Source organism: Pinus tabuliformis, chromosome 4_2 (genome assembly GCF_031772625.1).
Source record: "Pinus tabuliformis cultivar Carrire ecotype Pingquan chromosome 4_2, CPIR1, whole genome shotgun sequence".
In the NCBI taxonomy this organism is placed as follows: Eukaryota; Viridiplantae; Streptophyta; class Pinopsida; order Pinales; family Pinaceae; genus Pinus; species Pinus tabuliformis.
Window position 1 is genome coordinate 174527098 of NC_142304.1, and position 27147 is coordinate 174554244.

General features: G+C 38.5%; 1 protein-coding gene across 4 annotated transcripts in view; it reads left to right on the forward strand.

Annotated features, from left to right (window-relative positions):
* The first annotated feature begins 2141 nt into the window (after positions 1–2141).
* EMB2775 (ATPase family associated with various cellular activities (AAA)) overlaps positions 2142–27147 on the forward strand; it is a 240541-nt gene continuing 215535 nt past the window's right edge. Inside the window, exon 1 of one of the 4 annotated variants that reach the window (XM_089428398.1) lies at positions 2142–2310. In XM_089428398.1, the coding sequence (XP_089284524.1) occupies positions 2227–2310 (84 nt within the window). In that variant the 5' untranslated portion in view covers positions 2142–2226. Of the gene's footprint in view, positions 2311–7617; positions 8030–27147 lie in introns of those variants that run through there. The other 3 variants (XM_089428397.1, XM_089428400.1, XM_089428399.1) reach the window with 3 other exon arrangements.

Below are 27147 nucleotides of genomic sequence, written 5' to 3' on the forward strand. Positions count from 1 at the left end.
GTAAGAAAAGTGGTTCTTGAATTCACATGGATAAGCAACATGAGGAAATGAAATTAGAGAAAAGTATGAAGAGTTAAATACTTGGCAAGACAACAAAGCCAAAAGAGCAAAAGGGTTGAGAGTTACAACAATTTGAGACAATGTTGGAGATGACTAATTAGGGAACCAAATGGCTTCTGAGTAGTTTGCACTAGTGTTCTAAGTTTAATCGATGAGCATTTTAGTGGTGACCAACTTGTCTAGAAGTTGTAACTTTCTTGAACTACTATTATTATTTTGAGTAGGGTTTATCATCCTTGGGTTCCAAGTATAAAATGGTTTTGTTCTATTATGATTTAGTTATCTTTTTCTCTTGTTATGTGTATATTCTATAACCCATAGATTTGAAATGTAAATTAGATTTACAAATATCATAAATGTAATAAATTAAATTAAAGAGACAAGGTGAAATATGTGAGATATACCCTTGTCTTATAATAATCAGGGACGTGTTGGCAACATTGATCCATTTTGAGGAACCTCTTTGGGTTTAGCTTTTGTGATTCACCCAATATTGCATGAGGACTTGTAAAGTCTCAAGTGTAAGGGAGACATTGGACCTTCATTTTGAAGCCTTTACTACTCTGATCAATGGGAGTTTCCCCTTCTACTCCCTCTTATAGCCTATTATCATTCCCCTTTTGTCACAATCGCTTGCATTGTGGTCGTCATTGTATTTTAATTTATATATATATATATATATATATATATATATATTATTTTTTTTTTTCAAAGGGATGTGTGTCAACTAGATACACATCTTGCTCATATTGGACTATAGAATGTGCCTCTCGCTACAATAATATCTTTTTTTCACTTTTAGTTCCTTTATATTTTTAAAGTTGACATAAATTTATGTTATTTCACATGAACAGGGAAATATTTTATTTAAGTTCAGAGTGAGAATAAAATATTTACACTACCTCTTGTGAGTTGCGATGTGAACAATAGAACACAATGAGACTGGCATTATTGATATTTATATTGCGTTTAATTAAACTAGCCAAATAGACATATCAATTTTATTTTAAAAAAGACTTATGCCAACTTGATGATGGGAATGGAAAGAATTACAAATCTCCTTCACAATAAGTTGTAAAATGCACTTTTAGATAAAACAATAAATTTTAAAACATTAAGGAAAAAAATATTCCAAATTTATAAAAAATTATTATTATTTTTTTAAATTAATATTTTTTATAAATTTTTAAAATACAAATATTATTTAAATAAAATTTATAAAATACTTATTAACAACAATTACAATATTAATAATAACTAAATCTATAAATAACACTTTACAATATTAATAATAACTAAATCTATAAATAACACTTATAATTATATCTTTATTAGTAAAGCTAACTTTTATTTATAAATAACACTTATATTTATATTTAAATCTGACTTTTATTTTTAAACATAATTTTTAGATGAATTAATTCTAATCCATCTTTAATTTTTAAACAAAATTTCTATCATTAAAAATAAATAGAAAATTTTAATTGGTTTAGGCTTATAATTATATCTTTATTAGTAAAGCTAACTTTTATTTTTAAACATAATTTTTGGATGAATTAATACTAATCATTCCTTAAATTTTTCTATCATTAAAAATAAATAGAAAAGCTTAATTGGTTTACGGTGAGTCAAATTGTGAAAGCCATAATTAAGTAAAACCATTTACGTTGAAGTGAAGCTATGATGGACACCCCTAGCCTTCATCATGATAATTACGGGCTTTACATAAAATTAAATTGCGTTTTTCGTGCGGGGACGCTGTAGCGGGTACCTTGAATTGAATCCCATGCTTCGATTTTTTCATTAGACAGCACAGGACAATGACAAATCTCAGAACTATTACACCTAGACATGATCGCTGCTGGCAACCAAAATTTTCCCACGATAAGCAATTCCGATCATAAATGTGAACGTCCGTCTCTATAAACGGAGATTGAAAAGTGGTCCCAGACAGCCACGTAGGTAGGCTATGAGAACATGCCATCGGGATAAGGGTTGCCGTTATTCTAATTCCTCCCGCCAAAACCCAACCCTCGTTACAGAGGTTTCTAACATTGTTTACTGCACAGCCATTGTCATTCGCTGGCCCTGCTCTTGCTTGCCCTCTGTTTTTCGGCGATACTTTGAAATATAGAAAAGTGATTGTCCCGTTCGAATAAGAGCAAAATGTTGTGGGTGGATAAATACCGTCCCAGGTCCCTGGACAAGATCAGCGTGCACCGGGAAATTGCAAACAACTTGAAAAACTTGGTGAGTTCCCTCACCTACCTTCATTTTGTGTCCTTGGAAACCAATAAATCATTTTTTTTGTCTCAACTCTATTGTTTTGTTCTCAATGTTTCAGCAGCAAATTACGGGTGCAATTTTGCTAGGATATCAATCAATAAAAGTATTTTTCGGGTCAAAAATTTGATGGGCGTTAATTTATCCCATAGGCAGAAAAACCTACAATTTTATTCGATCCAGGCAATCTCAATAAACTACAGAGTGCATTACTCATATTTCTTGTAGAATCATTTAAAGTTATTTAGTACACAGGAAGTCATTTGCAGATCAAAAGAGCATACCGACACGGCAAAATGATTACAACTTGAGCATCTTTGTGACGTAAATTTGGAGCTTCATTAGAGAGACGGCTTCTGAGTAGACTCACTGGCTTTTGTCTGTTGTTCTCTGCTGCTGGAGACGCCCTGTTGGATGGATTGCAAATTACCAGCTTCAGGTTTGCATTATGACGAGAGACAAACCTAGGGTCCTCTTGTTGGATTCACGGCTATCAAAACAATCTATATGATTCCTCATATATATATATATATATTTCAAAGGTTAAGCCGGTCTCAGTAATAGTGCTCTGCATTGCTGATGGGGTTATATTTAGTGGAATCCTAGCCATAGCATGCATGCGATTTCTCTGGCGCGCCCTACCAAATCCATTAGCCTCATGAAGGTTGCAGGAGCATTCGGATTGACGAATGCTCCTGCAACCTTCATGAGGCTAATGGATGACATCTTGCGGCCATTCACCAACTCATTTGTAATGGTATACTTGGATGACATTCTGATCTTCAGCCAGAGTTGGGAAGAGCACCTCCACCACATCCGACAGGTTCTTCAAACACTGCGGCAACACAAGCTATGTGCCAATTTGGAGAAACGCACTTTTGGCATGACCCAGGTTCAGTATTTGGGATACATTATTGATGACCAGGGGGTGCATGTGGATCCGGCCAAGATCCAAGTCATTCGGGAATGGCCATCTCCAACCACTCTGACAGAGCTTCGCAGCTTTCTAGGTCTTGCCAACTTCTACCGCAGGTTCGTGTTGGGGTTTTCTCATATCACTTGGCCCTTGAGTCAAGTCACTAAGGGAAGAGCGAAAGTGAAATTCTTTTGGTCTGAATCTCAACAGAAGGCATTCATAGAGTTGAAAGATCGCCTTTGCACGACACCAGTGCTCGCGTTACCAGATTTACAACAACCCTTTGAGGTCGAGACAGATGCCTCTAACTATGCTATTGGGGCAGTCCTTACTCAACACGGGCATCTAGTGGCATATCACAGTGAAACACTTTCAGAAACAGTCCGAAAGTATCCCACTTATGATAAAGAGATGTATTCCATTGTGCAGGCCTGCCGACAATGGAAGCATTACATTTTGGGGAAGGAAACGGTCATCCACACATACCACCGACCCTTGCAGTTCATACAAACCCAAGGGAAATTGCAGAATGCTCGCCATCAGAAGTGGTCTACATATCTGCAACAGTTCCATTTGAATATCAAGTATACGAAGGGCAACACCAATAATGTTGCAGATTGCCTTAGTCGACCACCGATCATGGCATTAACCACCGTGCTCAACTCTTGTGGGCACGAGACTTTTGATTGGCCACTTCTCTACAAAAGCGACCCAGAATTTGGTCATACATAGCAGACACTCTTAGGGGGTCGGCATGTTCCAGATTTTCACCTCCAGGATGCCCTGTTATGCCACCTGGGTCACCTTTGTGTTCCTTCAAGCGAGCGTGCCAAGATGATTTGGGAAGCACACTACAGTCGGGCTGTTGGGCATTTCGGACTCGAGAAAATGGTGGCAGTACTGCAAAAGTATTTCTATTGGCCAAATCTTCGACAAGATGTCGGGAAGTACATCAGGTCATGTACTGCCTGTGCCATCGCCAAACCAACCATCAAGAAGCAAGGCCTCTATACCCCGCTGCCTACCCCTAGTCAACCTTGGGAATCCATCTCCATGGATTACATGTCAGGCCTTCCTTCCACTAAGCATGGAAATGATTGTAATTTTGTGGTCGTCGACAGGTTCTCGAAGATGGCCATTATGGCGGCCTGCAAGAAGAATATCACAACAGAAGCCACTGCCAAACTCTTCTTTGAACGAGTGTGGGTGCACTTTGGGATCCCACAATCTATCATCTCAGATCGGGACAGTCGGTTCCTCAGTACATTTTGGTCCAGTCTCTGGTCAATGCTGGACACCAAACTCACTAAGTCCACAGCCTTCCATCCTCAAACTGATGGTCAGACAGAGGTTGTTAATTGGATGATTGTACACATTCTGCACATGTACAACTCAAAGCATCCACGCACATGGGACGAGAGCCTCCCCTATGTTCAGCACAGCTACAACCGAGCTCTTCATAGCTTGACCGGTCACAACCCTTTTCAGGTGGGCTTGGGATTCCAGCCACTATGCCCCATTGATGTGGCCATGCCACTTACACTACTCACACAGATTCGGCTCATGTCCAGTCCGAAACAGATAAGGCAACCAACTTCATTGAGCACATCCAACATATTCGCCAACAGGTCCATGACATTTTGGAGAAATCAAATGCCAAGTACAAGCAGCGACATGATCAACATCGGGTGCCACACAAGTTTCAGGTGGGCGACAAAGTCTGGTTGCATCTGCAAAAGGAACGCCTTACTGGAGCCTATCGGAAACTGAGACCACTCCGATATGGTCCTTACACCATTACTAAGGTTGTGGGAGACAATGCATTTGAGCTCAGCATTCCCCCATTCCTTGGCCTACACCCAGTGTTCAATGTGGACCGCGTTCGGCAATACTTTCCACCATTGCTAGACACATCCGACATTGCAAAACAACTCACACCCACAGAATTAAATCCAGATTGCATGGAAAAAGCTGCAACTGATCGGATCATGGACACACAGATCAAGAACACTCGCCAACAGAATATCCAACTGTATCGAGTTGCCAATGCAGGCCAACTCCTTCACCAGGGCAAGTGGCTCACCAGGGACCAAGTTCAGCAAAAGTTTCCTCATCTCATGGAGGAACTCAATGCAATGGGGACCATTGCTTCCTAAGGGGGGAGGAATGATCCAGGTGGATCTTGGTGGGCACCTGCCAAGTCCACCTGGATCCCAACAATTGTTTCTCTTAGCATTTTCAGTTTCCTTAATTGTAGCACAACTTACTATTTTTAGCAGTTTTTTTGGGTCCTGAACTTCCGAAGTCGTTTTGAGGCCCTAAACGACGTTTTTTGGGAAATCTGAGGCAACATGGGTCCATGAACCATGTTGCCTCCCACAGTGGTAGTGCTCGGATAGATCTTTCTAACGAGCTATTGTACGCGTCAAACGAAGATCGTATGCCAAAGTTACGACCCCGGGAAGTTGATGTACCAATTTACCCAAACGAGGCCCACAGTTTGGCGTTTCATCTTTTAGGGTTAGGTTTTGGAATGTTAAGGGTTTTCCATTGTTTCTCAATAATAAATAGGCCTTCGAGCCTCATTGTAAGATAGTTCAAAGGCATGTAGCCACCACATCTCTTCTTAGAGATAAGCTACCATCGCCCTAGCTGGTTTATTTCCATTACTGTTTGTAAGCATATTTCAGTATTTTACATTAATGAAGTGAAGTATTATTTCCGCTACATATCTGTGTTTATGGTTATCTTTGTAATTTTTTGCGTTGCTGTTTAAGTCTAGATCACTTTTGAATAACTAACATTATGTAGCCTATAGCCAGGACTCTCATTTTATGTGTAACTTGGAATTGAGAAACCATTTTTTCTTCAAAGTTCAATGAATTTATGGCCAACCACACTCCCTAGATTGCAAAAAAGAGCACAAAAAGCCATTCCTTCAATTCACTCTTACCCCACCACTGTCTTCAATATTTTTTCAACAATATCACCCACTTGACCATCCTATAGACCTATAAATTGATCAACTGCTATCCATATTTGTTTAACATACATGTATTTAATAAAAAATAAAATATTGCTTCTTCATCTTCTTTGTAACATTATATATATACATATATATATATATATAATTTCCTGAGATAAAACCTTATTCATAATAGCTAATCACATAAATATTTTTGATTTTTTTTTTGGAGCTTTTACCTTCTATACCTTTTTCTACTATTGCATTCCTCCTCACTTAATTGAACATGACCTTTATTCAACATATCTGCACATGCATTCCATACCATTGCATCCCCCCTACTAACGTTAGCTCGTTTACCTTCATCCACCCTTGCTCTCTTCATTCATTATAATTTGTAACGTGAATAGTATGTTGGGTATTGATAGTGAAAATACTCTTATTTTAAACAAGCTCTCTCAGTGCATCATGTAACCCATCTTCATTCCTACATCCAACACAAGGTCCATGCGAACCCTAACCTATTCCTTAGTCCTTACCTTCTATATCAACCAACTTCATGTAAGAGGAAAATATTGTACCAATACCTTCCAATGCATGGACACAATTTTTATGGATTTTTATCTTACTCCCAATCTTTTCTATTATTGAATTGGAGCCTATGTATTTATGAACTATAAAATCTTTCCATTAACTTTCTCGACAATTTTTGTTTGTTTGTTTGTTTTTGTCTTTTTTTCTTTCCCGTCAAATATTTTTTGAAACAATAAATGTTTTTCAGTCCCCATCCACCTTCCTCTTTTGGACTAGCTATTAGCCAATATGATCCCCTCAAATATTTAAATAGATCCACATATCTAAATATCTTCTTCCTCGTCATTTTTAAAGTATCTCTTAGAATGTAGAATAAATCATACTAGAATTTCCTCAAAAATCAACTTAACCATTGACAACCTACCATTACTGGAAAACTATATATCACACCAATAATAAAATACATCATCCACTTGCTGAAATTAAACGTCTCTCCATCTTAAATCCAAATATTACCCTCTACCTTTAACTTCATAACAACTTCTAATATTGTTATGGTTAATCCATCACCAAGAATAATAATGAAAATTAACATCCTCCCACAACCTCTATCTCCCCCAAAACAGAAGAGGAAATCAAGCATAGTGCATTAATCCAATGTGAAGAATGAAACTCAAACAATTTGTACCCATACACATTTTACATTTCATAGACACTAAGACGCCATCTCGAGACGATAACCCATGTAAACATCGTTCATTCACTTAACTCACAAGGATTAGAGTATTGAGGAGAAAGTCGCTTAAATAATCATCCTCCCATGTAAATCTTGGGTCTCCTCGTGAACTGTTTTATATGTTCTTGATATGCAACATTAGGATACAGGTAGAATAGCTTAACTCGATTGCAGGTTCGATGCGCCTGTCGACGTGGCCAGTGGGGCCCTCTTACATCTCCATTACGGTTTCCGTTTGCATAAATAGGTAGGCTATGAGAACATGCCATCGGGATAAGGGTTGCCGTTATTCTAATTCCTCCCGCCAAAACCCAACCCTCGTTACAGAGGTTTCTAACATTGTTTGCTGCACAGCCATTGTCATTCGCTGGCCCTGCTCTTGCTTGCCCTCTGTTTTTCGGCGATACTTTGAAATATAGAAACGTGATTGTCCCGTTCGAATAAGAGCAAAATGTTGTGGGTTGATAAATACCGTCCCAGGTCCCTGGACAAGATCAGCGTGCACCGGGAAATTGCAAACAACTTGAAAAACTTGGTGCGTTCCCTCACCTACCTTCATTTTGTGTCCTTAGAAACCGATAAATTTTTTTTTTTGTCTCAACTCTATTGTTTTGTTCTCAATGTTTCAGCAGCAAATTACGGGTGCAATTTTGCTAGGATATCAATCAATAAAAGTATTTTTGGGGTCAAAAATTTGATGGGCGTTAATTTATCCCATAGGCAGAAAAACCTACAATTTTCTTCGATCCAGGCAATCTCAATAAACTACAGAGTGCATTACTCATATTTCTTGTAGAATCATTTAAAGTTATTTAGTACACAGGAAGTCATTTGCAGATCAAAAGAGCATACCGACACGGCAAAATGATTACAACTTGAGCATCTTTGTGACGTACATTTGGAGCTTCATTAGAGAGACGGCTTCTGAGTAGACTCACTGGCTTTTGTCTGTTTTTCTCTGCTGCTGGAGACCCCCTGTTGGATGGATTGCAAATTACCAGCTTCAGGTTTGCATTATGACGAGAGACAAACCTAGGGTCCTCTTGTTGGATTCACGGCTATCAAAACAATCTATATGATTCCTCATATATATATATATATATATATATATTTCAAAGGTTAAGCCGGTCTCAGTAATAGTGCTCTGCATTGCTGATGGGGTTATATTTAGTGGAATCCTAGCCATAGCATGCATGCGATTTCTCTGGCGCGCCCTACCAAATCTCAATATCACCTTTCCAAACTGGTTGTTTGCTTATGATAGGTCAAACATCAGACATGATGGCTCATCTTTCACACCACATACTAAACATATATATATGTGTGTGTACACATCATTTGGTATCAATTGTAAATCTTGTCGATAAAGATCCCTGCTTCCCCATAGATATCAAATGTCTCCGTGTGTGTGGAGGGTATATGTCCTTGTGTGTGTGTGGAGGGGGAAGCAGGGATCTTTATCAACAAGATTTACTATTGATACCAAATGATGTTTAGTATATGTGTGTGTGTCGAGGGGGAAGCAGGGATCTTTATTAACAAGTTTTACTATTGAAACCAAATGGAGGGGCCAGAATTGGCTCCCTCTCCCTGCCATGTACAAAATGTCTGTGTGTGTGTGGGGTAAGTATAAATCTTTATTGACAAAATTTACAATTGATACCAAATGGAGGGGCCAGAAATGGCTACCTTCCTGCCATAGTACAAACTGTCACAAAAAGAATATGACCTCATATAACAGAGATATCTTTTAAAGAAAAGAAAGATAGACCTTTGCAGGGACTTCTTCATAGCTCTAGCCTCTGATTACTACTGGTTGTGCAGCAGTTTAAAAATATAATGATATGGTGGAACTGTCTTTGTTTTCCATTCAAGGGTTTATGTCAAAGAACCATGACCAGATAGCAAAGAGTATTATAAATAATAGCAGAAAATCGTATGAATGAGTCAGGAACTGATACCGTACTCAAAGCTACCAGCTTCATACTTATGTTGGCACATCTTCTGCCCCCTCCCTCTATACTTTCTGGTCCATATTTCTGTTGCTCTCCCCTGCCTACCCAAATGCTTTAGCGGAAGTTCATCATCTCTACTTGCTTCTTTGACGTATCGACATATTGTTCTAATGAGTCATTATTGGAAATGGTCCCCTTCCCATCTCCTCCAAAAACAATCTTCACATGGTTCATCATCTAGTTTGCCAAGCTGTTTTATAATTCAACAGTGATTGAAGAAGTTGTCAGCTATTCCTGCCAACATATCTTTGACATGCTGATCCGTTTCTATTATTGCCTTTGAAATTGACCTTTGTTGTGGGTGCGCTGTTGGGTGTCCAAGAATAGATTGCCACCTCTTTTCTTCTGTTCTCTGCCCTCTCTATTACCATTAATGATTCTTCCTTACATTCCCACCTTGCCCACCCCACAACTCCAGTTACTTTCTACTTCTAGTGGTTTGTAGGTTGTACTTCCTTGCCATGATGGCAAGGAAGGTTTATTGAGATCATTAAAGATCTCAAATGTGTCCCTATCTCCCATGTCTTCCATAATCTAGTTTTTCAAACCTTTGGACATTTGATTTGACAGTGTCATTAGGTGGGCCCCATACCCTTTTTAGGTTTCCCAAGGATTTCTTTCCAAAATAGGGATCGAAATATTACTTACATATTGGATTTCAATTATAGTTATGCCATCTTCAGTGTTTGTAAAGTATATCTTATTTGGTACATTTTTTAAAGTACATATTATATCACATTTCATGTTTTAAATTGATTGACATGTGATTTGCATGCATATTACCTAAGTCACCTGACACGGGGATTCGAGATTCGTAGGATTTGGGGATTCGAGTGTCGGATTCAGACACGTTGACCCCCCGAAACAGGACACGTAGGATTCGTTATATATTATTTTATTAAATATATATAAAAAATTAGATATTTCTTACACAAATTCTAATTAATGATACAAATTCATTGAGTGGTAAAACTCTAGAAACAGAATATTAGTAACCAATGGCCTCTGCAATGGAGATTACAATGTAGTCAAATAAGATTTTATGCATAAAGATTGATGGACAAACATTTTCATTTAGTACAAACTTCAAAGCAGCCAAAACACAACGAGAAGCAAACAAAAAGTGATTGGATAGGGTCCAAGGAGTCAGAAACTATTTTTAGTGGCAAGTTATTTACAATTTATTGGAAAAACTCTACTGTGGCGCAATTATTTCCTTATTAAACTTGATTTTGGCACTCATTTTGCATACGTAAACTTGCTGATTGTGCTTCTGGCATTGAAATTCTTTCCAGTGTGCTGTTAGAGGGAAAACTTGGTGTTTATCCCATGTTAATGAATTGTTTGTGAATTGGGCAATAAAGTCACAGGCACACCACATTCTCACATATGCCATCTCATATTACATATTTATGGCAACTTTAGGAAGTTATGGCAGTTTAACAACGTGGCACTTGTCATTAACTAGTGTTCCTTATTGGTCACATATGATAACACTAAATTATATGACACAACCACTCAAATGGTTACATAATGCCAATGCTAGCATGTTTGGTCCAACAAATATTTGGCTAGTAAATTGATCTAGGTTAGTTTGGTGTGAAACATCCATGTATTGGGCACATATACCTTGATCATGTTGACAATAGCATATTAAGCTTTTGAAATGAGACCTAAAGCATCCCATTTCTTCACTAATAGCCTTCATCATCATGTGATTCAACATTCTGTTTTTGTTCCTATATATTTTACCTTTTGTGTATATTAAGGTGACCTATATTACATATGGAACTATATTACAAATTCATTGTTTTTAACTCGCAGAAGTCATATTCTTGGGATTCGAATCCCAGAATCGGGATTCGATGTGCCCGTACGGGATTCGTACGAATCCTGTACGGACACGTCGAATCCTGTTTTGGGATTCAAATTCCTGTCGAATCGTATCCGATTCGTAGGATTCGGATTCTACAGGGGGTTTGGATGAATCCGGTTACATAGCATATTGCATTCTTGTCATTGGCTTTTGGGGTTACTCCAAAAGTGTTCCACCCTACTAGGAGAGCACCATGTCTTCTAGCCCCTTGGTGATGCTTCATGTACATATGGATGACTGGCTTAGTTTGGGTGGACTCTTGACCTTGGTTAGAGTGTTGATATGGTGCCCTTACTTAGGAGGTTGTTACCCTCATTGACATGTTGACCAACCCATTATGTGCACACAATAGGGAAGTTGATTGCTTGATCAATGGAGGTGCCTATTTAGGATCAGGAGTATTAAGCACTTGAAGGAGGGCACTTAGCTCTTGGAGCTTGAGACCATGTGATGCATACCTTCAAGGTTAGACACTTGACTTAAGCATGCTTTTATATTGAGGAGGTTACTTCATGGAGGTTGGCGATGGACCTAAACACATGTTGAGGAAGAGCATTGGAGCCTAGTGACCACACTGATACATATGATAACAACATTGGGCACATGAAGGGGCATGTGGCACACAATTAGAGGAGAGCACCTTGCACGAAGACACTTGGATAACAAACCAATGTGGAAGAGGGAGCATTGGACTAACACCTTGTTGGAGTGCACACCACCTTGGAGGAAGGGTGTTGAGCCCAAGATCATGACTTGGAGGCTGTTTCACTTTGGGGGTTGGATAAGCCCTACTTTGACACAAATCCTTGTATTATAGAGTGCTCTGTGTGGGGTTGCCTCGTTGGTTTCTTGTATGGACATGTGTCCTTGTTTTATGTTAACCTCCCTCTCTTACTTGTCTATGTAAGGAAGGAGAGAAATCTTGTATTCATTCATCATTATACACTCTTCTTTGTACTTGTCTTGGAAATGCTAGAGTTCATGAGGAAACTCTAGGACCTAGACGCTAGGGTTTATGAAGAATACCTAGGAGAAGATAAGGGGAAAAAGAGATGTCTTGGATGTTTTTGGAGTGATTGTTGTTGTTTAACGCCAAGGTTTGTTCTTGTGATGACTGGAGTTTGTGCTATGCATGCAAACCTTAGAGAAGAACTCGACATCAAAGATGATCATGGTTCTTGTTTTAGCAATGGGGTTTCTACCCTAGTCAAAGACTTGGACAATGGAATTAGTGCCTTGCATGTTTTTGGAGCTTGTTCATATGGGATGTAAGACTACGGCAACATCATGGAATTCTTGTATTCTTGATGATCCTGTTGAAGAATGTAACTAGTGTTGGCCTTCATAATTGTATTTGAGTCATAATGAAATATATTTGTCAAAAGGAAAGAAATAGAATTTTTATTATTAAAGAAATTGACTTATTAAAGCATAGGTTTCATGCTTGGGTCAGTTGTTTATAGGTCAGAGCCTCCATTGCAGGCCTCTAGGGTTTATGTCAAATGTCCTTGTCCATGTCATAATGTAAAGAACCCTTCTTGGGTTTTATTTGTCAAGAATAAATTTATTTTCATGTAAATTAGGTCTTCTAGGCCTCCTCCACCAAGTCGGCCTTAAACTGGACAAGTCAACCTAAATTGAGGGGAAAAAATTGCTATATAAAGGTAGCAACTCGACCTCATTTGGATCACTCACTCACCAAGTTCGATTTGCAATTGCTGGGGCAGTAAAAAGTGCGAAATCCAAGGAAGAAGGTGAAAAGGGCTAGCAAAGGAGAAGGAGGTCTATCTCAAGCATAAGAAGTCGAAATTCTCTCTCTCTCTCACATGTGTGAAGTTGCTACGCTGCTGGAAAGGTCAAAACTTTTGTTTTGTTGCTGGGCCGAAATTCTCTCTCTCTCTCTCTCTCTCTCACACGTGTGAAGCTGCTACGCTGCTGGAAAGGTCAAAACTTTTGTTTTGTTGCTGGGCCGAAATTTTGTTGTTGGGTTCAAAGTTTTGAAGCTGGGAAGTTGGATTTCTAGATTGTTGCTGGGTTGAAGCTGTTGGACAAGAAGAGACTATTGAAGGTTGCTGAATCATTTTGGAAGGTAGACTTGGTGGAGGGGGAGGTCTATTGGCCTAAGGTCTTGGTCCATCTCATTTTGAATTATTGAAGGAAGAGTTCTTTGACTGGTTTTCCCCTATATAGGGGTTTTAGCCCTCTGGCTGAGTGCCTACATTTGGCGTCCTTGATATTTGTGTTTTGATTTTGGTAATTGCTTGATGAACAAAGATAAAAGAGAACATAAGAAAGTTAATAAGAATATGAAGACATCACAAGTGATTATCAACATAAAGAAAATCTCAGTGTTCCACGGGGACGCGTGCCCCCCTCGAGGGTCGAGTTTCCTAGCTCCCCCGCACTTCAGGGACTTGGGGACAAGAGGGGGTCATTTCCCCACGCTCCCAAAAATAGGGTATGCAGGGGGACTTGCCAGGTGGTCGGTTCCAGAAAAGGGGGTCATGGGCGGTTGAGGGGGGTCGTTTCCCTTTGACCAAATTTGTTTTCTTTTAATGATTTTTTTTAATCATTCTTGGGCCCTATTGTGGAGGTCATTTGTTACACTGATTCAGATGCTCCTAGTCTTGGAGAAATCTATGAGACCTTTGATAGAATGTTGGGTCGTGTGAAGGTAGCCATTCAACAGAGGGAGCCCTCATTAGAGTTCTATACATCCCAGATTCGACCCATCATTCAGCTTGGTGGGATCGCATGAACACACCTTTGCACATGGCACCATATGCATTAAACCCAAAATGGTATGTTGAGAGACCTGGGAGGGTGCCTCCTATTGATGATCCTGAGGTAAAGAATGGCTTCCTAGATGCAATTGCAAAGATGTACAATGAGGAAGAGGGGGCAATATTTCGAAGACAGTTTGTTCACTTTGCATCTCTTAGTGGTCCCTTCAACACATGTGGTGCTCGGGCAGATCGCATAGATCTAGCCCAAGATGACCTGATTGGTTGGTGGAGGATGCATGGGGATGGTGCCCCATAGCTCAAAGATCTAGCTATACGTTTGTTGTCTCAGATTGCTAGTTCCTCTGCAACAGAGAGGAATTGGTCCACATATAGCTTCATCCACTCTATCAAGAGGAACAAGCTTACCTCTAAAAGAGTGGAGAAGTTAGTTGTTGTGCACAGTGCCTTATGTCTGAGTATTTGCAGGGACCAGCGACATGATGGGATGTTGATCCAGAGGATGATGCACAGGTAGATATGGAGGAGAGACTTGATGAGAGACAAATGGGGTTGGTTGGTGTGCCACTTAGCATGTTTGAGAATGCTAGTGATTCAGATTCAGATGGTGATATGGTTGATCCTGATTTATTCATGCAGCAGCTGGATGTAGAGACTAGTGGGGCATTATCTTGAGGCTTGAGCAAAATTATGCTCGTTTATCTTTTGATATGTTGATGTTCTTATTTATTCTGACTCTATAAAATTTTGATTCTTGATGTATCAGACTTGACTTTAATAATTTTATGTCAATATTCAGTATTCAATGTTCATAGTAGGAAGTGGAACATCAATATGGTTTAATAAATTAATCATAATTTATGATGTATGATTAAAAATTAGAATTTTAAATTTATATGTTAATGATATTCATATCAATGATCATGCTTTGCAGCTTTTAAGTTTTCGTTTTAAATTTGTTTCAGTGATATGGTTCATCAATTTATAAATTATATTTTATATTTATAAGTTTTTAAGACCTTGACGTCCCCCCACGCTTCCTAAAAATTGGTGGGGAGCTTTTGCACAGGCCGCTCTCGTGTATCCTCGCTCCCTCGCCTCCTCGTCCCAGAACCTTGGTGGAACATTGGAAAATCTTTTTGCCTTTTCGATTTTCTAGCATGGTATCAGAGCTAAGGTGAAGAAAGAAAAAGGTAGGTTGAAGATCTTTTGAGGAAACATAAATCAAAGAGAGGTCATTAAGGAAAAGGGATCATATAAGGAGATAAGTCTACTATTTTCAGGAACTATGAAGTGAGAAAACAAACTAGAAGGAGCCTCCAAATATAGGGCCTAGAAAAAGAGGATAGATCTTATTCTCGAAAAGAACAAAGTTTTGAATCTTGTTCAAGGAAAAATCAAGAAGTCTACAAATGAATCATGTGAAGTAGAGAAAGCAAAGTTCAGAGAAACATAAATATTGACTATGAACCTAATAGTGGATGGAGTTAAGGACAACCTAATTCCATACATTTCCAACATAGATTCCGCTCAAGAAATGTACGAGGCTCTCTCCAAATTATTCACAAACAAGAACATTGGTCAAATAGCAAGCCTCAAGAATGAATTAAGGACTATTAAGATAACAAAAGATGATATTGTGTCATCCTACTTTATAAGGATATCCAGAGTCAGAGATGAACTCCAAGAAATAGACGAAGTTGTCCCATAAAAGGAGCTCGTAATTACTTCTCTTTTAGGACTAAATCTTGGAGTGCCTTTGCATCAAGACTTAACAGTTGGAAAGATACTCCAACATTGAACAAATGTGGAATGTATGCAGTCAAGAAGAAGCTAGAGTATCGTTAGTAAACAACAAGGAGGATGAAGAAGAAAACATCTCTAATGCCTATTCTACTCATCACAAGAAGAGGGGAACCTTCAAGAAGTTCAAAGGACCAAAAAAGAAGGTTGACCTATCCAGTGTCGAATGTTACAATTGCCATAAGATGGGTCATTATAAAAGTCAATGTCTTGAGAATCTAAGGAATAGGAAAAAGAAAGAACATACGAATATTGCCGATGAAGCTCCACCAAAGAAGACCAAGATGGAAGAATCTAAAGTCAAAGACTTATTTTCTAGTGACTCTTAGGGACACTATCCCTTGCATATCCTTCTACTTTAAGTTTTGCAATGTTTTTACTTTATGTTTTGATTTCTAGAGTTTATAGGTCTAACATGTCTTGTTATAACATTTTTAAATTATTTTGATAAGGTTGTAGGTATCCCTCAAAAGGATTGGGTTAAGAGGGAGCCTCCACCATTTTACCAAAAGATAAGTATCCTATTCTTTGTTTCATCTTTTCATGTTTGGTTTCCTCCTCACATCAAGACTTACTTTTCTTTATATTTTCCTTGGTTAGGAAAGACAATAGAATACACAAAGGTTATGGAGGAAACCTCATAGGATAAACTTGAAGCACGGAAGAAGTTTTGTTGCAAAGAAAAGCTCTTCAAGAATTGATGTCCTACAAGGTTTGTTAAGGAACAACTCAAAGGTATGCCTTAGACTATAAGCTTCGTTATAAAGTTCTCTTCAGATAAAAGGTACGATCATTCTTCTTTTGAAATTTGCTTTACATTACTGATCCTTGTTAGCGTAATTAATCATTAGATTGAATCTAACCTCATGATATTATTTGATCATTCTTGTGTAACCCTAACCTTTAGGGTTTACTATAAAACCCTAGCCTTTTGTTGCTAAGGGTGTGTCAATATTGGTTATGAAACCCTAGTCTACATAGGGTTGCTGATAAAATCTAGAATTCATGTTCTTTTGATGTTTAGGGTTTTGATATTATAGAAACCATAGCCCTTTAGGGTTTGCTATTAATGTCCAAGTTATGTATTGAAAGCCTGAATCTTTAGGCTTTAGTGAATTAGGGTTTATGAGCAAAACCCTTTAATGTCTATAATAAGATCTTAGAAATGAAACCCTAAGTGTGGATTTGTCTGATCGAAACCCTAGCCTGAATGAAATTGTTGTATTCCTCCTTTTGATGTATTAATGTTTGTGTCTTGGGTTTACCTAGTAGATATGAATATTGATATATGATGCTAGTGCATGAAATCCTAGATATTTATATGCGTTGATGCTCATGTTCTAGTTATGAATTCTAGGGTATGTAGCAAAACCCTAGTAGAGATTGACATTCTAGGATATAATGATATTGTTTTCCGATATGATTTAATTTTGATGATGAAATCTAGGGTTTGCAACTAACCCTAGTAGAAGTCTGACATGTAAAAGCATATTGTTGAAGTATATCACTATGATTGTAATGTTATTTGATTAAATTGCTGATATCTAAGGCTTTGTGTCTCAAAGCTGAAATCTAAGGTTTGTGAAGAAACCCTAGCAAGAAATTGAAGTCTAGTATGTAAAGAGATGTAACTTTTGCTGATTATAAACCTAACTGGGCTTAGGCGTTTAATGTCTAAAAGTCAAAATTCTTCCATATGATTCTGATATAGTTAAATCCATGCTTCTGTATGTTCGTACTTGCTATTAAAAGTTTTGCAGGTACATAGTCTTCAAGATGCTGGAGATATTCGTAATTGAAAAATAATGATGAGCATGATGAAGGAAGCTATAAGGATGATGATGATCAAGATGACCTTGATGAAGTCGTGAAAGGTTGAAGCTTCTTGGATGTTATAAAAGAAGAAAATTCAAATTGTTGGTATCCCTAAATTAAGAGGGAGCATGGTTAGAAGGAAAGAGTACAACACCCCAATAGAGAGGGAGGGCATATTATGAGTCACGATGGATACCTTGTAGAAGAAATCTAAGAATGAATAGATTTGCAATGTATTGAGGATGTCTCGGTGCTGCTGAATAAATGAAGGAAGAAAAGCTTCCAAATAGTTGAATATGAATAACTAAGTGGCATCAAGATGACTGAGAACCCTGAAGGTTTGTGTTTACTTGTATATGTATATTTGAAAGTTTATTGTTGATTGGGGTTTGTGTTTGAACAGGTAAATCTCTCCATAAAGAAGGATGAACACTTGGGAAGCATGCTTGGACAAATGGATATATCTAGTTTATTAGGGAGAGATGAAGCATCTAATGGTAGATGCTTGGGAGGACATCTGGTCGGCCTATGTGTTGATGTCTTGAACTCGAAGAGGGAGGGTGGCATTGGTCATGGAGCTTCAACCTTGGATACGCACCTATATCCCTAGGTTGATGGTTAACTAGTAAGCCTGATGGCACCTAGAGTGGTTGAAAGATTGAGTCCATCTTAGTCCCACCCGGATGGATTACCTTGGTCAGGTATCTAGTCTGCAACACTGAGTGTGCTAGAAATCTTTGTAGTTCATTTTTGAGATCTTCCATGTATCTCTATATATATGTAATTATGAATACCTCCCTAGTTAAGAGGGAGTGGTGAAGAATGTAACTAGTGTTGGTCTTCATAATTGTAGTATTTGAGTCGTAATGAAATATATTTGTCAAAAGAAAAGAAAAATAAATTTTATTATTAAAGAAACTGACATATGAAAGCATGGGTTTCATGCTTGGGTCAATTGTTTATAGGTCAAAGCCTCCATTGCAGGCCTCTAGGGTTTATGTCAAGTGTCCTTGTCCATGTCATAATGTAAAGAACCCTTCCTGGGATTTATTTGTCAAGAAAGAAATTTATTTTCATGTAAATTAGGTCTTCTAGGCCTCTTCCACCAAGTTGGTCTCAAATTGGACAAGTCAGCCTAAATCGAGGGGCAAAAACTACTAGATAAAGGCAACAACTCGACCTCATTTGGAGCCACTTACTCACCAAGTTTGATTTGCGATTGCTGGGGTAGTAAAAAGTGCGAAATTCAAGGAAGAAGGTGAAAAGGGCTAGCAAAGGAGAAGGAGTTCTATCTCAATCATAAGAAGTCGAAATTCTCTCTCACTCACAAGTGTGAAGCTGCTAAGCTGCTACAAGGGTCGAAACTTCTATTCTATTGCTGGGGGTCAAATTTCTGAGGTTGGGAAGTCGAATTTCTGGATTGTTGCTGGGTTGAAGCTACTAGACAAGAGAAGACTATTGAAGGTTGCTTAATCATTTTGGAAGGCAAACTTGGTGGAGGAAGGTCGATTGTTCTAAGGTCTTGGTCCATCTCATTTTGAATTACTGAAGGAAGAGTTCTTTGATTGGATTTTCCCTTATATAGAGGGGTTTTAGCCTTGGCTGAGTGCCTACATCTGGAGTCCTTGATCTTTGTGTTTTGGTTTTGGTAATTGCTTGACGAACAAGGATAAAAGAGAACATAAGAAAGTTAATAAGAATATAAATATAACACAAGTAATTATCAACGGAAAGAAAATCTTATTGCCTTTTCGATTTTCTAACAGATCCTTGGAGGTCTTGATGCTTATGATGATGTAAGAATGGACGACCTAGGGGTTTAAGGGTTCAAATCCTAGGAGGGACATTTAGATATGGAGTCTAGCGCTAGAGTTGTTTTATCATGTACTTGTTTGATGCAAGATGGCTAGGATTTGATGCTTATGATGATGCAAGAATGTAAGACCTAGGGGTTTGAGTATTCAAACCTAGGAGAGATATGCAGTCTAGCACTAGAGTTGTTTTTCCTTGTACTTGTGTGATGCAATATGGCTAAGGTTTGCAAACTTAAGTAATTCAACTATGCTAGTGTGGATAGCTTGTTGTTGATGTCAAGGAGGAGGTGCTGGTGTTCATGCTTGCTTGTTGGAGATCTTTCTTGATTGCTAGGGTTTTCATGATTTCCTTAGGTAGGGTTTTGGAGAGCTTGAAAAAATGTACTAGCTTTGTGTTCAAGCTGTGGTATACTTCTCTCTCTCTCTCTCTCTCTCTCTCTCTCTCTCTCTCTCTCTATATATATATATATATATATATATATGAAGTTTCGAGGTGTCCAATATTTCTATAATTGTAGATTTGATTTTCAACTTTCATTGTTTTCTTGATTGAATAATTTATAATAGACTAACACCCGTTGTTCATGCTTATTTGACATATTAAGGGTTAGAAATGTTGATTGATTTGACAAAAATCTTGAAGATAATATTGCAGATTTATGGCTGTAAATATGCTGTAATTAAAGTAATTTTAGATTTGGTTTATGCTTGGAAAAGTTTGCCCTAAGGGATGAAAGTTGTTTCCATTTGTTTGGTATCCTTACCCTTGAATTGTCTAGTGGATTGTCGTTGAAGTGAAAATGTAATATTTTCCATTGTTTGGTTTTGTAATTTATATTTCAAATTAGCCTTAAGGTTGAATATTCATAGGGTTTGGATCCAAGAAACTTGTGGTGTGAGGTGAAATTTCAGAATTACATTAAAAGTCAAAATTTTGAAATTTCTACATGGTATTAGAGCTTTAATGGTTGAGATCATTCTCTTGGTGAAAAAGGAGTTGGTGTTTTAGTTGTTGGACCTAGGAGAGGTTGTTGGGTGGTAAAGCCCTAGTGTGCTTGACATGAGTATTTGTACTTGAGATGTCTTGATGGGTTGAAACCCTAGTTTTCTTGTGACAAAATATGATAGGTTTTTTACATTGATCGATGTTATGGATTCTTGTTTAGTAGGTGTGATGCCTAGGAGGACTTGCGATAGGTCATTGATTTGTTCCAGGGATTGATAGTATGTTTTCAGTTGTAAGAGGTGGTGGATCTACCTTTTTGCTGGTTGGTATGGATTTATTTTCAGTAGGTAGGATACTGAGAGGACTTGTGATAGGTGGTTGATTTTTCCCATGGATATCAGTATGTTTTACTTCATTTATGTATGACTTGTATTTATTTTCAGTCGGTGCGATCCCTGTTACCCACCAAAATGGGTAACCCCCTAGGAGAAAACTTTTCTCCTATATTTGATAGCCAGACGGTTAACTAAACCACTAGTAGCCCTTGCTAACCACCATTAGCTAATGATATGCCATATATCTTCACCACTTGCATCAACCATTTACTTCTCACTCATCTGACATGGGCACATGAATGAAGGTGGGTTGCCACTCAAAAGGTACTTCTATGATTTTGCGGTGCTCATACTTGTTTGTTTTTGGGCATTTAGTATGAATTGTGTGGTGATTTGGAAGATTGATGAACTTTCATTGTGATTTTGTTCTCTCACGTTACTTGGGGGGTTGATATTTGACCCTAGTCCAGTGGGACTTCCCTTAAGGCCCTTTGGGTATAGGAGGGGAACTACCCGGGAAGCCCTGATTGAGATAGCATAGTTCCATCTTCCCATATGTCATAATTATCTCCTTCCATCTTACATTATAAGCCCATATCTCACCTCCATTCTTCGGGCACAACTTGTCATTAGTTCTTTTGGATTTGGTGTGCATATGTCAACATACCTTTGGTAGGGCCCGAAAACTTAGCCCTGGGAGGTTGATGCAGCTAAAAGAAACAAAAAGAGCATATCATGGCCATAATGAAATAAAAGAAAGAAAAGTCAAAATGCAAAGGATGGTCATGAACATAAAGTTGGTTGCTGGTTTGGCTATTATCTTGCTATCATTATTTCTGTTGTATTGATGAATCTGGAACTCAAGCATTTTTGGGTTTTCCCTATTTGGGTTTTGCCTTGGCCTTAGGCCTAAGTTGCATGATATGGGGAAACGAGTATGAGTTTCCAAAATGGGTATGGGTACGAAATGTGAACCCCCTAAATTTTGGAAACGGGGAAACACATTATATATATATATATATTAGGACATTTAAGAAATATACGCAATCATAAGGTATACATGATACATTCTAATTTCTTACATTATGATTAAATTGTCCAATCTCAATGCATAAACTATAAGTCTCTAAATTTACATCACATTTACTCATGAATGATCACATAATGAAAATAGCAATATCCAAAATCAACGAAGAGAAATTTCTAATTTCTTGTTTTGTGCTTGATTGGGAGTCTCCTCTTGGATAGTTGAACGACCTTAGTGCTCTTGATTAAATACAAGTTCCATACCCTAGTACCCTAGGTGCTCTTGATTATTGGGAGTCTCCCCTGCATAGAGGGCTTGGTTCTCTTGATTAGATACAATTTCCATACTCTAGTACATGACAAATTCCAATGGAAACATTGGAATCCCCCCAATCCTGAAATCCCGAAAAACAGATAAGTCTGCTAGGTTTTGAGTGATATCTAAAATTCTACTTTCTCCATATGAAATCCAATAAGGGCGAAACTGCTCTCAAACATCCTGACCCATTTCATGGTAATGTTAAAATTTAAGTAAAAGGATGAAAATGAAAGATACGACCTGGAAATGCGTTTTAGGTTGTACTTGGTTATGTTTCCCCCATGTGAAACGTGGAAGTACGACCCGAAGCGCGTTTCTAGGCCGTACCAAACACGTTTCTGCGTTTTCGTTTCCTTTAAGCCCATAAATGCCCTTAGGATCAATGTTTCTTGCAACATAGCCTTATGCCTAATTTCTGTGTCTCTTGTCTCATGGTTTCTTGGTTATTTCTACTGCAATTTTCTTCGCTCTTTCATGTTTATGAATGAATTTTATTAATACTGCAATTTAATGATGTAAAATGCTAATGCTAATAATTGTTATCTGTGTGAGAGATTTGTTCTAAGCATTGCCTTAGTAAAATCAACATATGAGCTCTACTTCACTCATATGGCCATCACTCAGTTCCCAAGCACACATTACATCAAAGGAAGGAACCCTTGCATGTCACAACCTCAATGAGCGATAAACTAACTCATCTCAAAAGGGTAATACAACTGCTACATTATACAAAGCAAGCTCTAACCTTGAGCTATAAGCAATAATACAAAGGAAAATAAAGAAGAAATAAAAGGCGAACAAGAGGGGTGGGAAAATAAAAGGCGAATTGGTATCTCATGCATCCACTAATGCTCCCTCCTCACATTTATACACTCAGGATGTGGACACACCCATCAACTTGTCCCTTTGGCCATGAAGTCTTATCCCCTTTGTTATCGTCATTACTATTCACTAACACCTATCAATTGAAAACTGGACTAGCGAAATGTTACTTCCCCTTAAGGGCTGGAAGCACCTAATAAGGTTGACCTTTAACCACCCCTACATAGGGAGAAAACATCTTTACAGGAACATGGTCCTGATTTTGCAGGGGGATCCTTATTCAAAGCATTAAATTGCCCCATTCAAGTTTGGTTCACTTAGATGCATTATTGATCTTGGTCTCTAATGACTGGTTGCTTTCATTAGAATCCATGTTGTTTTTGTTGGATGCTTCAACAACCCAGGTCTTAGGGATCTACTCCACGAGTACCCAAGCCCTCCAGAGAAGTATATTGGCACAAACAAGTGAAGCGTTGAGACTCTTGGGCCTCCTAGTAATATCATTGGATAACACATGTCTTAGAGCACCTCCAACACCCAGGATGTTGGTCGACTTTGTCTCAATTTTGATGATTCTTCAGGATGCCACAGTTGGACCCAACATGCCCCTAAGCTGGCCTTGACATGACTTGATGGGAAACAACTGATTTAGAGCCCATATGAGGATGGTCTCACCATGAGACTAGGGAGGGCTTTTTGCACCAAATAAACCCTTAACTCTGGGACAAAGGAGACTCATGGAGACCACTTTGTGGTGCCCCAATTGGATCTTGGGACCTCACAATAGGCAATGGGTTGAATTTGAGGGCCAACCCTCAAATGATGTGCTTGAGATTCTTTTACACCACCTTGGACATCTTATAGCTATTGGGCATGGTGTTTGGAGCACTTACATTGGATGATGTTAGCCCTAAATAGGGCATATTTTCATAAAGCTAATGGGTTGGCTTGTAACCCAAGCACATTTTATCGTCAAACTTGTTTTTTGGGGCTTTGTAGCCTAATTAATAGTCTTAATCCTCATATTGTTAAATTATGCAACTAGGGTCAAATTCCACTTTGGACAACTCATTTGATGGAGATAATTATTGCATTGAATTCCTCTTTTCGAGAGGACCAAAATTGACCTAAAGATCACTCAAATCAGACAAGGAGAAATGTGTTTTTGAATTAAAGCCCACACATGTGCAAATTGTCAAGGTTGGCTACACCATCATGTAGGCTCATGAAGCCCAAAAGTCATGTTTTTTCACCCACATGGATTCATATAAATATAAGAGACCTCACACCTCATTTGGCACTTCATCAACACACAACATATCTTCTCTCTCCTCTTCCTATTGGTTTATACAACTTAGAAAAGGAAGGTTTCTCTCACACATGCAAAGGACAGGTGGCTGTTTTGATTGGGCCGAATTACAAGATTGTTGCAAGGCGTTAACCAACTTTGACTTGGGAATATTTGGCATATTTTGACTTCATTCGTGGGCAAATAAATTTTGTTCTAGCTGGTTGCATGTCATGTCCCTTCCTAAATTAATTTGAAACAAGATTAATTATTACATTTTGGGGGCCAATTTTGGAGATATTGGGTCCATTCGATTTTATTAGGAGATTAGACTTAGGAGAAGTTATTGTGTTGTGGTTAAGTTCTACGTGGGGGCCATCCACACTAGGGGAATACGCCCTCCCTAGTTCAAATTGCATGGAGGGGAAAAGTCGATGGTTAAGTGAGAGCCCATGATGGAGGGAAAATTGGAGCGAAAAGTGCTCCACGAAATCTATATAAGGAAGCAACTCTCCTCATTTCATTATTGTTTGGCATATCGATTTCTCTTTGGTTGCTCGAGCTGCTTAGCCGAGTCACTTGCTGTTCAGCAAGAGTTCTTCAAGCGAAGAGCTCACCCTTTCTTCGGGGGACTTCGAGTGCCACCTTAGAGAGGTTTTTCTTCATTCTTTCGGAGGAGGATTTCATTGTAGTTTCCAATAGTTGCATTCATCTCCAGGTGGTGCGTATTTTTGGAGGACGTAGTGAAGGAATGTCAAGTTTGCTTGTGGCATCTTATAGTGGAGTTTCGTCGGGAGATTTTTAGGAGAGGAGGCATAAGAGTTTCGCTGCCATTTTAGAGAGTTTTGGAGCTGGAGGAGGAGAGTGCTCCTATTCAGTTTGACTTTCGCACTTCCTGGACCAACGCAAAGGCAACATCTTGTGCACACGTGGGAGTTAGAGTATCAGTCTTTGAGGCTGATCCTTGCCGGAGGAGCTAAGGGGAGCATTTGTGGAGGAGATTACTATATTTCCGGGGCTTGGGTGGAGGATTTTGCTAGCATCCTGGCAGGCCGTATTCTTGAGCAGTTTGGAGGGCGTAGGGCATATTAGAGGCCAAATTTGGGAGGTTGGATCAGACCAAACCCTTTATGGGTTTTCGTCGAGGAGCTATGGGTTGAGTTTGTAGCATTTTTCGAGCAGCGGAAGTGGAGTTTCTTGTAGTTCCTTTCTAGCCAGCAGTGCAGTTTTTTGGCTAGCGCAAAGCATTAGAGGAGCAATCATTTTCTAGTACTTGATATCATTGTCTCATCATCTGGGTTCTGTCACGCTTGCCATTGAGGCAAGCCTAGGTGCATTCCTCCATACTATTGTACTTGCTCCATTGATTAAATAAAATGGTTCAGTTGGTCCTACTTTTGGAATTTTTATGAGCATTCACTGATTATTGATTCTGTGTTATAAATCATTTTTGCTTTGCATATCACTGTTTATCTAAGTTTGGAACATTACACCACCGTCATTGGTGCTTAATTCAAGGTATTTTGTGCTACTTGACTGAAGCCCTAATTGCAAAGTTTGACTGCAAACTCCATCTCCATGTTGACTAGGTTTGACTGCACCAAATTGATCTATTTTGGGCTCATTTCAATCTGCTAAGGAGGCCGCATTTATTGCTCCAAAACCGAGCTCTTTGAAGACCATTTTTTGACTGCTGTCCTATCTCTGGTTAGGGCACACTTTGACAACAGTTGACTGTTGTTGACTTGAGTAGATTTTAGGAAGTTCAGATTTGACTACATTTGACTCCATCTCTCACTTGGATAGTTGCTTGGCATATTGACATTAGTTTGATATTGAAATTGATATTGGGTGATGCACTCTCTTTGCTGAAAATTTGAAGACAGTCTAATAAGAAGAAGATTTGCAAGGGTTTTCCCCATAGTGGGTTTTGCCCTGGTCATTGACCAAATTTTGGTCTCTTGTTTCTTGGCTTGTCTTCGACATTTATGTTTGATGTTCTTTCATCAATTACTGTCATATGATACATGTTAATTTGATTGCTAATGAGTTAATGGAATTAATAATGGGCTAATGGATTAATGATGTAACTTATCTAAGCAAAGAACATGTTAACTCAAAAATTAGCACATATAAGTAGAGAATAAGTTCTTTTGTATTGGATCATCATTTTCGACCCTCTTGGAGATTTTCGACCTTCTTGTTTCTTGTGGAGATGTGACTCTATGGTGTATTCTTGCTATTTGGAGCTATTTCTTTAGTCTTGGAGATGTTATTTTGGAGCAATAAAGGATTGTTCGTGCTTTATATCTTGTAAGTGCACCTTGGATTTGATAAATCTTTATTTTTGTGTCTAATATATGGAATGAATAACTATCTAGGGTTTCTATTGTGCTAGTTTTTGTTGAAATTCATTGTATGGAATCTAGATGATAACATTATATGCATTACGCAGTTGTAGAATGTGAATGTCAATCCCATTGGTGAACCTTTAAACTAGCTCTCCCAATTGATTTTTCTCCCTCACAAAAGTTATAGTTAGGGGTTTGAAAAATAGTGCTTCATTATTCCCTTACTATTTACCAAGTTTAACCATATTTTTCACTCCCATAGACTCCATCATCCTAAGGACTATCCGTTGGCCTTGTCACTTTGATGATCATCCACAAAACTTACCTTAAATTGGATTTTCTCTCTAAAATTGATTTTTGGCCCCTTAAGGATAAGCCGCTAGCTAGGTCTAGGGCATGGATTGGGCTGAAGTTGAAGTTGTTTGGCTTGAGGAGGGATTCAACATTGGAAGGAGTGTTGGTTGCCCCAAATTTGAGGCACAACCATTAGCATGGAGCT